The sequence below is a fragment of the Apteryx rowi genome, unplaced genomic scaffold (genome assembly GCF_003343035.1).
Source record: "Apteryx rowi isolate R43461 unplaced genomic scaffold, aptRow1 scaffold_22, whole genome shotgun sequence".
Classification (NCBI taxonomy): domain Eukaryota; kingdom Metazoa; phylum Chordata; class Aves; order Apterygiformes; family Apterygidae; genus Apteryx; species Apteryx rowi.
Genome location: NW_020448530.1, coordinates 1,889,217 through 1,902,557, shown reverse-complemented (window position 1 = coordinate 1,902,557; position 13,341 = coordinate 1,889,217). Strand labels below are relative to the sequence as shown.

At 36.4% G+C, this 13,341-nt stretch overlaps 1 protein-coding gene across 4 annotated transcripts in view; it reads left to right on the top strand.

Annotated features, from left to right (window-relative positions):
• The window catches only part of CTBP1 (C-terminal binding protein 1), a 254,568-nt gene that overhangs the window by 85,617 nt on the left and 155,610 nt on the right, over positions 1-13,341 (top strand). Inside the window, exon 1 of one of the 4 annotated variants that reach the window (XM_026064587.1) lies at positions 6,916-6,952. The exons of the other annotated variants lie outside the window; for them this stretch is intronic. Coding sequence (XP_025920372.1) covers positions 6,946-6,952 — 7 coding nt within the window. The 5' untranslated portion in view covers positions 6,916-6,945. Of the gene's footprint in view, positions 1-6,915; positions 6,953-13,341 lie in introns of those variants that run through there. 4 annotated transcript variants of the gene reach the window in all.

The window sequence follows — 13,341 nt, the reverse complement described above, 5'->3', positions numbered from 1 at the left end:
GATATTCGGTTTGATTGTTTGAGGCAGAGGGAGACAGGTACAGGCAAACACCCTGGTCTGAAGCCTTGGTATTGGCACTGCTTCTAAAAATGGTTTAACCATTTTTACTCCTTTGGCAGAATCATTTTTTAGAGGTTCTGAAGACTATGAAGTGCCACAGGCAGATGTGTGCTGTATGGCATGCAGCCTTTTGTGCCTTTATTAGAGAAGTCTTGAATTATAAAACACCCCTGTGTTTTGAAATACAGATATTATCTGGTTCCAAAAAAAGCTRCAGCTCAGATCCTCAGCAGTTACAAGTGTTGTTTATTTTATGAAATCCTAAGGAGTTTATTGCAAATTAATTCAGGACTCCTAATAAATATTTACTTCTACAGAGGATTATAGGCCTCTACCTTATGAGCTACCAGAAGTAATCAAACTGAAGTGAAGAAACAAGGTAAGGTTTGGTTTTCGCCTGCCTCTGGAAGTTGGTGGGACCATGTGGCTGAGCCAAAGCAAAATGTGGGCGTGCATCTCCAGCCACAGAAGCTGATTCCTAAAAATGCCTAGTGCTCTTAAAGACCTTGAGCCCGAACGTGTTGCTCCTGATTGTCTGCTGAATAATGCCTTGTGATGGTGTGGGGGCCAAACTCAGTCTTTGCCTAAGCAAGCGCGGGCACAGTTTCATTCTRCATATCTTAACCTTTAGCCTAAAGAAGAAAACAGGGTGGTTGCAACTGATAAAATGAGCCTAGGAAGAATTATTTCTTCCTGCGTAAATTCACTGGCAGGTGTTTCTCAAAATGAAATAATATTTTTCTAAAGGTGTGGTATGCAAGAGAGGTTACTAGTAGAATATTGGGTCTGACTTGTTTAGTATGGATCACCTGGCGTTGATAAAGGGCTTGCGCTAATGACAAAATTGGGAGGCATCCTAAAAATAGAAAAGAACCAGGGTATTGTATGGAAATAACTGAGGTGACATTGGAAACTGGGYTAAGAGAAGTAGAATAAAATTCAAAACATAAAATCTAAGGTCATGCCTTCTAAGTGAGTAATAGCAGAGTTTTGTAAAATAGGGACTTAAAACAATATAGTCACCATAGATAAATAGTACTAGATGGTCATGGAACGTGCATTAGCAGCCCATGTGATGTGCATAGAAACATACGTACAGAATTTTCTGCTGTATCAGCGTGAGTTCATCTTTTTGGAACAGTTAAACTAGTGAGGTGAAGAGACTTGATAAAAGAGGAGACGAGGAGTTTAGGTTATTCATCCTTAGGCAGACACAGTATGAAGCAAAAGTAAAACAAACCAAAAACCTAACAGCCAACGTCTGCAGAAGAAAAAATCTGTGTCAACTGATCCTGAATTAATTGAGGTTGAATCATAGAAGAAGATTCCATATTGTTAGAACACTCAAATTCCATGACAGCATCCCAGTGAGGGGTGCCAAAAAACATTGAGGTTTTCATAATATGAAGTTCATGTACATGAAAGGAATTATTGTGCCTAGTCCCTATAACATCCTAAGGGAAATCCTTCTCAGACCTGTGCTTTCAAGAAATATCTTATGCCAGTAGCACTTTTAATGCAATATTCAAGCTATTTTCTTAATCTGGTAAAAGTGTGGATATTCATAACTATTACATTTTTGAGGCAATCTGCTTTTGGAGTAGAAGCATATTGTGATAAATGTTGTGCTACAGGTATGTTGATATATAGACTAAACATGTAATGTTAAGAGAGAAAAAAAGGCATCCTATATTTAATATATTAAATATTTCACCACAATGGAATGTTCAAATATCCTTAAAAAGGAGCTCAAAAGCATAATTCTCAAAAATAATTTTTCAGGGAAGAAAATTCAGGAGGAAATAGATGGGTCACATTCATTTCTAGGATATTCATTTCTAGTAGCTTGCTGATCTGCAAGAACTGATAATTTCTTAAAAGCCTATTTTAGATTTCAGTATAGTATCAACTGTTTTCTTAAATGCCTTATGGTCTGAAAATTGCACCCATGAAACATCAGTTATGTTTACCAAAATATTTTCAGATTTAGACGAAGGTTACAGCACAGGGAGATGGTTCAAAGAAGGAAGCATATATCTGGTGTTGACAGTTTTGCAAAATGATGAGAATATGCATATACAATATTCAGAATTTTCACTGCAAGTAAAAAATAGATCTTTACTCTTCCAAAAAGAAAAAAAAAACACCCAAACCCCAGCCCTATCATTATAACAGATTTTGACTTTAAAAATAGCATTTGTTCTTGTGCTTCAAATCAGAAAGTATCAAGGCTTTTTATTATAACTATATTTTCTATCACCATTGAAAATCAGCACAGAAAGAGACTAGTGTATTAGGTAGCCATCTTTTTGTGAAGTTTTTGTATAGAACCTAGATCAGTGGCATTATGGTTGTGATTTTTAGGCCCTATAAGAGCACAAAGAGTGAAAAGAAGAAATGCTAAATAAAAAGTCAACCAAGTTTCTTGTTGTATAATGTTCATTGTGCAATGAATGCTGAAAATTTGACATTTTAATAGGTGAGTAAAATTAATGTTCAGGTCACTCAGTATATAGGGATTGCCTTTAAAACAAACAAATAAACAAAAAACAAACAAAAAACAAAAAACCCACCATCCTCTGTAATATCTCACCTATAACCTCCCTTCTCTGACCCCGTAAGTTCTGTTAGGTAAATGGCCAAATGTAAAGCTATACAAATAGGAACACGTTCTTGGTCCTGAAGAAATGTAGGAGTTAAAATAATGATCTTAAAACATCTCATGCCTAGGAAGAATAATATAACTGCTGGATGTATGAACAATAGAAATACAGATATCTGTTTGAGAGGTAGCACTTTGCAGTTTAATATGGTTTTAGCAGAAGTGTTGGTTCTTTGGGAGAAACTATGGTCCTACCAAGACCTCTAGCAAAGTGTCCCTTCTGAACATGAAAGGTATTTTCTTTAAGACAGAAAAATAATGCAAGAACGGTTCAAAGTCCAACTTGCCTTTCATTGAGTGACTTAAGATACTCAATTATTTTAGTTTCTCCAAGTAAAGAATGAGGTGACTTAGTCTTGAAGTATTTCATAAAGAGATTATTTCCTTGCTAAAAGGTTATACTTCTAAACAATAGAAGTATAGAATTATAATTCTAATACTTCCTAGACTTTGGTTATTTTCAGAGGATGGACTTGTGAACTAGATGTGGCTTCTGGGTTGCACTCAGTGATTTTATTTACCATGAATATGTCTGATGCTCCTTTTGATGCCTGTAAATGGAAGTGTCTGCACCATCATCTGGGAGGAAGGAAGGTTTATTAGAAAAAGATGGAACAAAAGCCAGGGCCTGGTATAGTATATGTAAGAGTAGATATTTTTGACTACATTGTTATTTTGTGTAATAAGGTAAAAGTGTCCTGGTATATTTGATTATACTTAACATTAGGCATATGAATACTATTTTGGAATAGACTAAGTAGACATGTATATGTAGTGTACAGTCTTAATATCAGGGATAAATTTGTGTAATTAAAGCTCATATTTTGTCTGTGTTTACAGCTACTTTAGACATTAAATAATTGCCGATAGGAGGCAGTGACGATGTATGGCCAAAAAAAACAAAAAAAAGCTCTTGCCTCATTTTATATTGAGGGTCATAGGTGTAATTCTGAAAGTGTTGTCCTGTTTGCTGCTTCTCTAAAATATGTTGCCTCTGTGTACAGTTGTGTTTTGGTGGCTGAAAAGATTCATAGCAATGTGTCGGCATTTCCTTTGTTATTGAAATGATCACTATGCGGAAAATTTTTTATAAGTGGGAATATTTGGATATATTTTCCAAATAAAAATATGCCATTTTGAAATAAAAGAACATTTTGTAATAAACTTTGTAGTAACATATTAGAAGAGAATTTTTTTTTTACTGTTCAAAGTTGCCATAGTTAGGGAAGACGGCAGCTTATCCAAGAAGTAAACCATTTTTAAAATTATCATGTCTCTCTATTAACTTAACAATGTCCCATAAATGATTAAATTTAAACGTGGATATGGCCTTCAAAAAAATGAATTTCATGCGAAAGAGCTGATGGAATTATAATTTAAAATATGTTCCTATTTACATGTTTAATATATTATTAATGTCATTTCTTAGAAAGGAATTCAATTCATAAAGGATCTAGAGTAAACAAATACTGTTTCTATAGTACTTAGGTTCTGTTTGGCTTTTATTTCATGACAGCATTTCAGAATTAAGACTCTATTACATATTAGCCAGAAAGAAGAACTGGAAAGACCTTGGTAGCATTTGATTAGCTAGAAAATCCATGGAAGTTCAAAAAGCTAAATGTTATATGTGATATAAAATACTCACTGACTCAATACAATTCCGAGGTGCTGTAAGTATAAAAGTACCATTCAAATAACTGATGGATGTTTTCCTATAAAAGAAATATTTGGAGGACCTGGCAAGAGTTAAGTAATGTGAAGACTTCATGACAAACCCATGTATTTGGCATTATAAATGATCAAAATTCGTTTCAAGATAGTCATTTAACACTGTTGATTAAGTGTAGTTAGCCTATAAAGACCAAATACTAAGTAAGAAATTTCAGGTAGTAATAAATGTAGACTTTAATAAATAGGATGTCAGTATTTTTAATGCTAACATTGTTTTGGACAAATTTTTGTTTCAAAGCTTTATACCAGTAACCAGGAAAATGGAGACTGAGGATGTGCAAAAGCCTACTCTTCCCAGAATTAAAGCCTTTGGTTTAAGAAATGTTCTGTTTTCTTCCCTGGGAAAAGAATAACTTTTTTTTGAAACATTTAAGTCAGGTTAGAAGAGGTCTTCATGAGGCATTTCTCAATACTGGACCATCATGCAGGAAAATACTTAACATGTATAACTTCAGACATGAAGGATATTCATCAAGTCCAATGGTATTCATTGTATTTCTAAATTCAAGCAAATGCTCAATTGTTTTGGTGAATCCAGTGCCCCAGAATATAGGCTAGTCAGCAGGCACAAAGATTTTTGTTAAACAATGTCCATACGTCAGGTAAGAAATGTGCCTTCATGTATTTAAATAAATTTTTCATCACTGTAAATGTACTAGAAATCTTTGCAAACCCCAGTAATGACTACTGTTGAAGTCTGATTTGTTAAGGAATTAATTTGGTGTAAATATTCTCCTATGTTAGATAATCTGTTTCTATTATTTTTAACACCAAAATCAGCAACATATTTGAAGAAATAAATTATAAAGCAAGAAGAAGTCTAGAAAGTAATTATTGTGGATATGGTAGTGAATTCTCTAACCACCACTTCAGTGATCTTTTTTTTTTTTGTTATTTTAGGTTACGCTTTATAAAACATGTTTATAGACTATGTCAGCAATGTTCTTCCCCAGTTGCTGTTGCATAGACTATTTTTGCAGTTTATCACAAAATGCCAGATTTGCTCAGCATGTAATTTAATCTTATGCTTGGAAGCATCCACATTACTTGGTTATCATGAAATTATTCTTTAATAAAAATGTATGCTTTGTGATCTATATTTTATTAATTTGGTGAGTCAGTTTATCGATTGTTGCAGATGCCATGAATGTATAATTTGTCACAGTTATTGGTCGCCTGTCAGCAGTTAGTAGCACCACAGAGTTCCTGGCTCTTGGGGCACCTTAGAAATAAGTCTCTCTTGATCTGCAAAAKAAAAGCTTTCTCCTGTAAATTATCATCAAGACTTCTGTTGGTATCAGTTTATCACTTCATGGCATGTATTATCCTGTGTTAGCAAAACACTGTGAACAAATTAATAATGTGACCTGTTCAGGCAAGATTTTTTGACAAATACGATTTAACTATTTTTAATGCTGAGGATGAGGCCAGAAAGAGCATAACATAAGAAAGGTTTTCAGATTTTTGCGCTATTTTAGTTCATTTTCAACTTAAGGAATGGTAGGGCCGGTAAAATGTGGGCAAAGAAAGAAAATCGGCATGATGCTATTCCTTCTTCTTCAGTAGATAGTTGTCTGCTCTGAGATGTACCAGTCCTGAGTGCTGTTGATTGAAAAGTGTTATTTTTAGAAACCTATGCTAATGAATTAATTTAAAAATTTTAAATTTTAAATTCTAATATGGTATGTGTGGTGTCTTGTATTAATAGAACTTCAAACGTTTGCGGTAAAGCAGATATTTGTTTCCAGAGTTTTTTGGACTTGGCTTCTTAAGAAGAACATTTATKTTGCTAATAATTTCCCAGCAGTAATCCCGTGCAGAGTTTAACATGCTAAGTGAAGATCTGTGGTTGCAACATCTGTTGGTTTCGTGTGGTATTTTTAAAGGCCRGCTTCGGCACTGCGGGAGGCTGTTGTCTGTCGTCGTAAGGATGGACTGGGCTGACGCCTCTCAGTTCATAAAAGGGCTAAACAGACACTCTTCTGAGCCTCGTTTTTGGAGTAAGCTTGTGGGGGTTTTCATCGTCTTTATACCTGCTCTTCAATATGCTACTGTCTTTCTGGGGGCAGAAATGAGCCTTGGTTGGCACTTTGTGGTCCTGGGTAGGGATGGCCTAACTGCACGAGGGCCTCCCAAAGTTTTTTATGTGCGTACTTACACACTAAGACGCGACATTTCGCGTTTCCCTGCCAAGAGGCACCTGCCGTTAACGGGTGTGTGTGTGTGGGGGGGGGGGGTGGTGCCCCCCACCCCCTCCCTGCGCAGCACGTTCGCCACCTCGGCGAGGGCTCTGGCGGCGGCCGCCCCCTCCCCCCCGCCTGCGGCCGCCCGGCTGCGTAATGAGCTGCGATCTGGTTGGCCGGCGGCCAGCGGTGGGCGGCGGCCATTGGCTGCCGCGGAGAGCCTCCCCGCCCTGATTGGCCCGCAGCCCCTGCGCTTCATRTTTTCACCAGCGCTAGCATATTCTGGTGGAGAACCCGAAGGTGGGGATGCAAGGTTTGTATCGCGGGGGGTTCGCTCGCGCTCTCTCTTTTTCTTAATTTTTTTTTTTTTTTAATTTGTGCTCCCTTTTTCATGCCGCCGGAGACGTGAGCGGCAGCGAATAAGGCAGAGGCCGGCTCGGTGGTCGCCGTTGAGGCGGAATCTTTTTTTTTTTCGGTGCGCCCGCCAGGGCGGGGCGGGGCGCCTGCGAGCCGCCGCTGGGCAGCTGCGCCGCGGGCGCGGCGGGGCGGGGGGCGGTGGCGGCGGGGGGAGGGGGCGCGTCCGTTAGGCGCGAGCCGTTGCCTCCCGCGAGCCGTTACCTCACGCCGCGGAGCGCGGGGGCGCAGGTTTCTCGGCGTTAAATGGCCTGTCCTGATCGGGTTGCGTGTGTGAACCAGGGATCGTGAATGTTTTTCGTGTGTTTGAAAATACATTTATTTTTTATTTTTTTATTATTTTTGCGTGGGGTCTTTTGTTGTGTGACTAGAAAGCCTTTATGTAAATGTCCGTGCGAGGCTGTACAAAGGCCATTGTTCAGCAGAAGTTTGCACAGATAGCTTGCCTCCAGGGCAGCCCTGGGACGGCCCCGTGTAAAATGGTAACAGGAATAGGTTTGTTTCTCTTGTCCAGAGCACCCACTCCTAAAAATATGAGATGCCACCACTGAAGCTTGATTGAATTAAAAAAAAAAAATCGTAGCTATCGGTGTGTTTTGGTGGAATTACTTTTCTCTCTTTGATTTGGATTTTACTGATACCCTTCAGAGAGATGGTATGTGGGATGTGAATACTGTATATCCCTCTCTGTGTGTTGCTGACACCTCACGTAGCATTTAGTGGTAGAGAATTGACTAAAATGAACTTTAGGAGTGTTGCGTTTATGCTGCATGTTTTTTTCCAAGCATTTAAAACTGCGGTTTGTGGATATTAAATTACAGAAAGTAATTCACAATCTACTTACGCTGTCATCAGATTCCTGCTGAAAATCCTGAATTGTTTGCATAAATTCAGTGGATTTGCTAAATATTAAGTTATTGACTTAAATTTCATTTTATATTTTCCTTTCAATCTAAGATACTAGTTTATGGCTAATTAGAAAAGAACATGCATATGTCTTACAATATGAACATATTTTATTTGATTTAGATTCAAAATAACAAATACAAAGTTAAATACTCTCTGTTTTTGTCTTGTAAGTCTGTTTTATAGTTTAGGGACACATAGTATTTCTATATTATTTTGCRACACATATCTAATCTAATCTTGTCCTTTTTCCTGTGATTTTAGTGAACTGTGTTTAATATRTTCTGTATATTTCATTGACATCTCATATTAAAACGCATCTTTTAAAGTTCTAAGCTTCCTAGCAGTTTTCATAGAAAAAGTTATTTTTGACAGAGATATGTTTTAAGATAGAAAAATCTTCTGATGTATTTTGGAACTTTTTGTGGCATTTTCACTGAGTAACATTTCATTTATGATTGGATAATGTGCTTTCTGTCCAATCTTGATCCTCATATTTATTAGTTAGCTGGAAACTTACATGTATTGTCATATCCCCAGCCACTACTTGAAATTATAATATGTTCACATAATCATTTTTTTATGAGTAAATAGCGGTAAATGTTAAGATACGGATACCTGATTTGATGAGGTTAAAGATCAGCGCCTGAATGTTTCTTTCAAATAAAATTGCCACTGAATTTGGAAAACCGGAACATTTAAGATGGCCCATTTAGAAATTTAGGCTAAATTCAGTGGTGCTGTTAGTAAAGTCAGTGTGATCGTCACTGCTGAGTTTGGTAGAGATACTGTTTACCCGTTGTCATATCCTTTTTGAAGAGTGGGAACTGGTAGATGCATAATGATTTTTGTGGATCTGGGCCCGTTATATCCAGGCCTAAAAACTTCAGCTCGGTTCATAGSCTGAAGCTCTAGGATAAGCAGTAAAGGTTTTCTGTGGAATCAAGGAGGAATTTCACCCAGACTCTGAAGCAGTAGTGTAGCCTCCCCATAGCTTTAACACTGGACTTGGAGCATGAGCAGACTCTACGCTTCTGTTCTCAGCCGTAAGCAATGCGTGGGAAGTAGCCAGAGGATCTGCACTGCTGCAAATTCACTGATCGTAACCTCTCATCCAGTCTCAATCGTACCCTGATACGCAGGGAGCTGGACTGCGCAAATGTGATCCTCTTCGTAAAAATAATAACGGATGGAAGCTGCACCTGTTGCAGCACAAGTGATTTGTCAGCTCCTAGCAAAAAGGGGGCATATCTGCTGATTTCTTGTAAAATCATTTATATTGTCTACAGCAATAGATATCTAGTGAGCTTAAACTGAATGTAGCAGAATATTGTATTGAAATGATTGTGAGTACTTGAATATGAGAAATAGAGAGCTACCTATAAAATATTCCTTTTTTATGAAATAAACATAATTTATTTATGCAAGTGATATGTACTTTAAAACTAAATCTAGTAACTACTGTTTAAAAGTAGAAATATCATCCATAAGTGCATTTTACTGTATTTTAATTTCATTATATTATGGTATATATAATTTTTATGTTTTATATGAACTCTATCAGAGCATCTTGAAAGAATAGCAAGAATATTACTATGTCTAGTTGATTTATATTTTGAGARTTTTTGAGTGTAAATAAAAAATTTTGATTTCTAATAGCGTGTAACCAAATTGTAGCCAGGCATTGCCTACTTGTGGTGTTATCAGAAATACAAAAGAAGTTTTAAGGACTGCAGAACTGAATTACTCCTCTATTCTTTTCTTTTCTCACCCACATATCTATATACTGGTTAGAAACAGCATATTAAGTCTTTTCTTCCCCTTTCACAGAGTACCATTTGGCTTATCCTGTGCCAAGTACAGATCCTGTTCCCTCATGGATCTGAACAAGAACCTTGTTTTTTTTATTCTTATACCAATATCAGTAAATGTTAGCAACTGTAGATTATTTCCTAAAGGAAGGGCATGTTAAAAACAAATCTTCATCTTCCCAATATAAATAGCTTTTGGCCTGTGAATGATCATTTTTCCTAAATAAGCGAAGATAAAAATCAGGCTAGAAGAATTAAACTTCTCAGTTTTTATTATCTCTTCTCCCCCCCTTCCCCTAATTATACTGAGACTCCAAATATTCAAGGAGATTCTTGTGGAYGCAAAGTATTTGCTGTATAGAGATTACTGGAGGATCAGTATCTAAGTAAATGCRTAAGTTTATTCACAGGTATTATCTATTATTTACCTACTTCTGTGTCTGAATGTTTGCAGAATCAAAGCTTTAGTGGATTTTGTTTAGCTGGTTTTGTTCCTGTTCTTGTTTTCCCTTTATTCTGACTGTGTTGCATGGACAAAGAATATTTTTGTGCTGAAGATAGAGGGATAACTGGATTCTTTAAGGTTGTAGTTTGTCTAATAGTAATGCGACTTATAGCAGAACTTTCCATTGATAGCAGCAAATAAAGTATAATTTTCACATTTAAACACAGTGTTAAATGGGGAAACTTTTAATGACAATTGCATGCCATATTTGTTTCTAAATGCTAATTTTGAATGACGACAGAAAATTAATTCATAGTTTTTAAAGATCTGTGATTTTTATATCTGTTGTTTAATAGATCTGTAATGCTTTCACAAAATACTTCCAGTTTAGTATAAAGTGCAATGTGTAAAATTTTCTGGTGGTAGAGTTGCTCTAAGTGGAGAAATAATTTAAGTAGTGCAAGGATTTTTATAGTTCTCTTGTCACAATTAACTATGTTTATGAAATATGAATTTACATAATATCTGCCTTGTGGGGCTGGTGTTCCTCTCAGTCTGCTTGGTTTGCAAAGCAGAAGCATTATGTCAAATGTATTATGTCAGGGGTAGAGTAGGCTGGAGTGTACACAGAGAGCAGGGAATCCGTGAAATTACGATCAATTTTCAAGGTTTGTTTAATTCATTTGCTATATAAGATGTCCATCATGTTGAAAACTTTGTGCAGTAGATGCAGATGTTTTTCAATGTTTTGAAAAGATGTTTTCAGCCTTCTTTCAATTTAATTTTAGGGCAGACTTACTTGCATAGGCCCAACAAGATCCCTTACCCATGAATGGCTTATCCCAATCTCACTCCCTGCGCTTTCTCCTCCCCCCCCCTCAATTCCTGAACTATTGAATAAACAGAAGGGACTGCATATGTGAAACTCAAGTGAAGCAGGAKTTACGTTCTGGCAGACACTGTGCCAATTTGTTTCAGAGAGAACAGGATTGTATTTCCTGAAGCTCAAGGGTAAGGAGTTGCAATGAGATGGATGAATCCAGTTAGATCCAAGATGTGGAATTCATCATTAAAGCTACAAGTTTCTCCCACTTGGTTGTCTCCTCAAGGCCCATCTCTTCCAAGTGTACATTATTAGTCACCAAATATACGTTATTAGCTTAATGGTTGCAAAGCTTTCAGATAAAGGGAAGAGTTGGCATTTTATATGGTCACATATATAATATAATATGATTTGTTTCTTTGTSTACCACTGTATCTTTTGTTGTTTTATTTTCCTGTAGCACTTGTTATTCTGCCTCTCACCGCTTTGGCAAAGATCAGAGACAGTCGTTAAYGTGGTGTGACTTTAATAAGTGTCAGTGTTTTCATTGTCTTAGCACCTCCCTCTGTAATTTTGAAATGCCTTTCACCATTGCTTTTTTGAAGAATCCTACTCTTATAATAGAGACAGTTGTTCTTGCTGTGTTGTGGACCACTATCCCATTGTGTTAAGCATGATACAAAGCGAGAACAAAAATGCTTCCTTCCCCCAAAAGTAAGGCAAGAAATGGGTGGAGACAGATGGGGGATTCCAGGGAAACAGCCATACAGTTTTGGAGATAAGTTCTGATTTCAGTATTAGCAGCAATCTAACTGGTAAGAGTTTTCTAAGTAAAGTTTTCTAAGCAGAGGCAAGTTTAAGGGAGGATGAGGTAGCCTGGCAAATGTTTATGCTTGGGTTCCTCCTCTGTGAGGGACAAAGAAGCAGGTGCTTCATGAAAAATGTCATATTGTATTATGGGCCAACTTGAGGCAAGAATAGCTTTTAATAGTAATGAAAAATGGGCAGAAATAATGAAAAACAGAGACCATGGAGAGCCTTAAAAATAATTGTGCATGTCTCACCCCACTTTTCATATACCACATATCTTAAATAGTAAGCTCCTTGGTTTCTGCTCTAATGGACATTGACAGATCTATGTAATGTATAAGGTCTCAACTTAACTGGCACATCTTGATATGCAACATTCAGTACATGGAAATTATTCTGAAACATACGCAGTGAGAAGTGTTGGAAAAACGTACTGCAGATTTTGATGCATGTTATTAAAAAATGAGTACTCTAAGATTTTATATAGTCTAACTTGAAAAGTATTGTGTGGCTATGCAGTTAGACTACGGAATAGTATACACACAGTGCAGCGTTACAGCTGGAAGTATAAAGCTAGCTATACCAATGGAGATATATATATATATATATATATTTAACTTAGGTGTACATATGTATTTTTAATCCTTTTAAAATACATATTAAATAGAACATTTTTTTCCATAAGTTGCAATACCGGGGTTGTTAATGTATTTGTTGTCTTGTGCTTGCTGCTCCTGTAGTACTTAAGCAACAACTGAGTAATGTTAACAAGATGTAAGTATAGTAAAGCTAAATGGAAAGACTTAGTTTTGAATATTGAGTGTACTAGCATAGCTACTTTCCTTCTGTTTGGAAGTAATGGACTTAAATGCTCACTGCTATTTTTGCCATCATTATTCATAGCAAAATTACTGAGGTCATTCATAAAGCAAAATGCATTATCATGAAAGAATAGCAGTAGACTGTTCTGTGTTTTACCTTTACTTCACAGTTTTACAAGATGAAGTCAAAATAACAAAATAAGTGTTACATCCTGATGAAAGCATATACCAAAAACTCCTTGTTCACATGCATATATTCAATCCAGCATTCTGCTGACCCTTTACAGGCAGGCTTTATTGCTAAATGTTCTCCTTCTGATAYTTGCAAATTATTACAGTTGCTGGATTAGAGTGAAAAATTATGTGCAACATGTAGTCATTATTATAGTGGAGAACAGTTATGTATTTTCTTAGAGACAGTTTAATCTGGTGAAGGAAAGAGTCAAAACTGGTTAATTATCTCTGCTTTGGGTTAGTGTTCTATAAAATGGGAATAGTCATCATAATAAAAGGTACTTTAAGACTTATTAAATATTTCTGAAGTACTTAATGAATCATAGTTAAAAAAAATTGCCTAGTAAATCACCTACATAATAAAATGTAAAAATAAGAGATCTAGAGTATACTAAGCTTTATTATCATTTAAATAGATGTCTATGGTTTACTAACCTA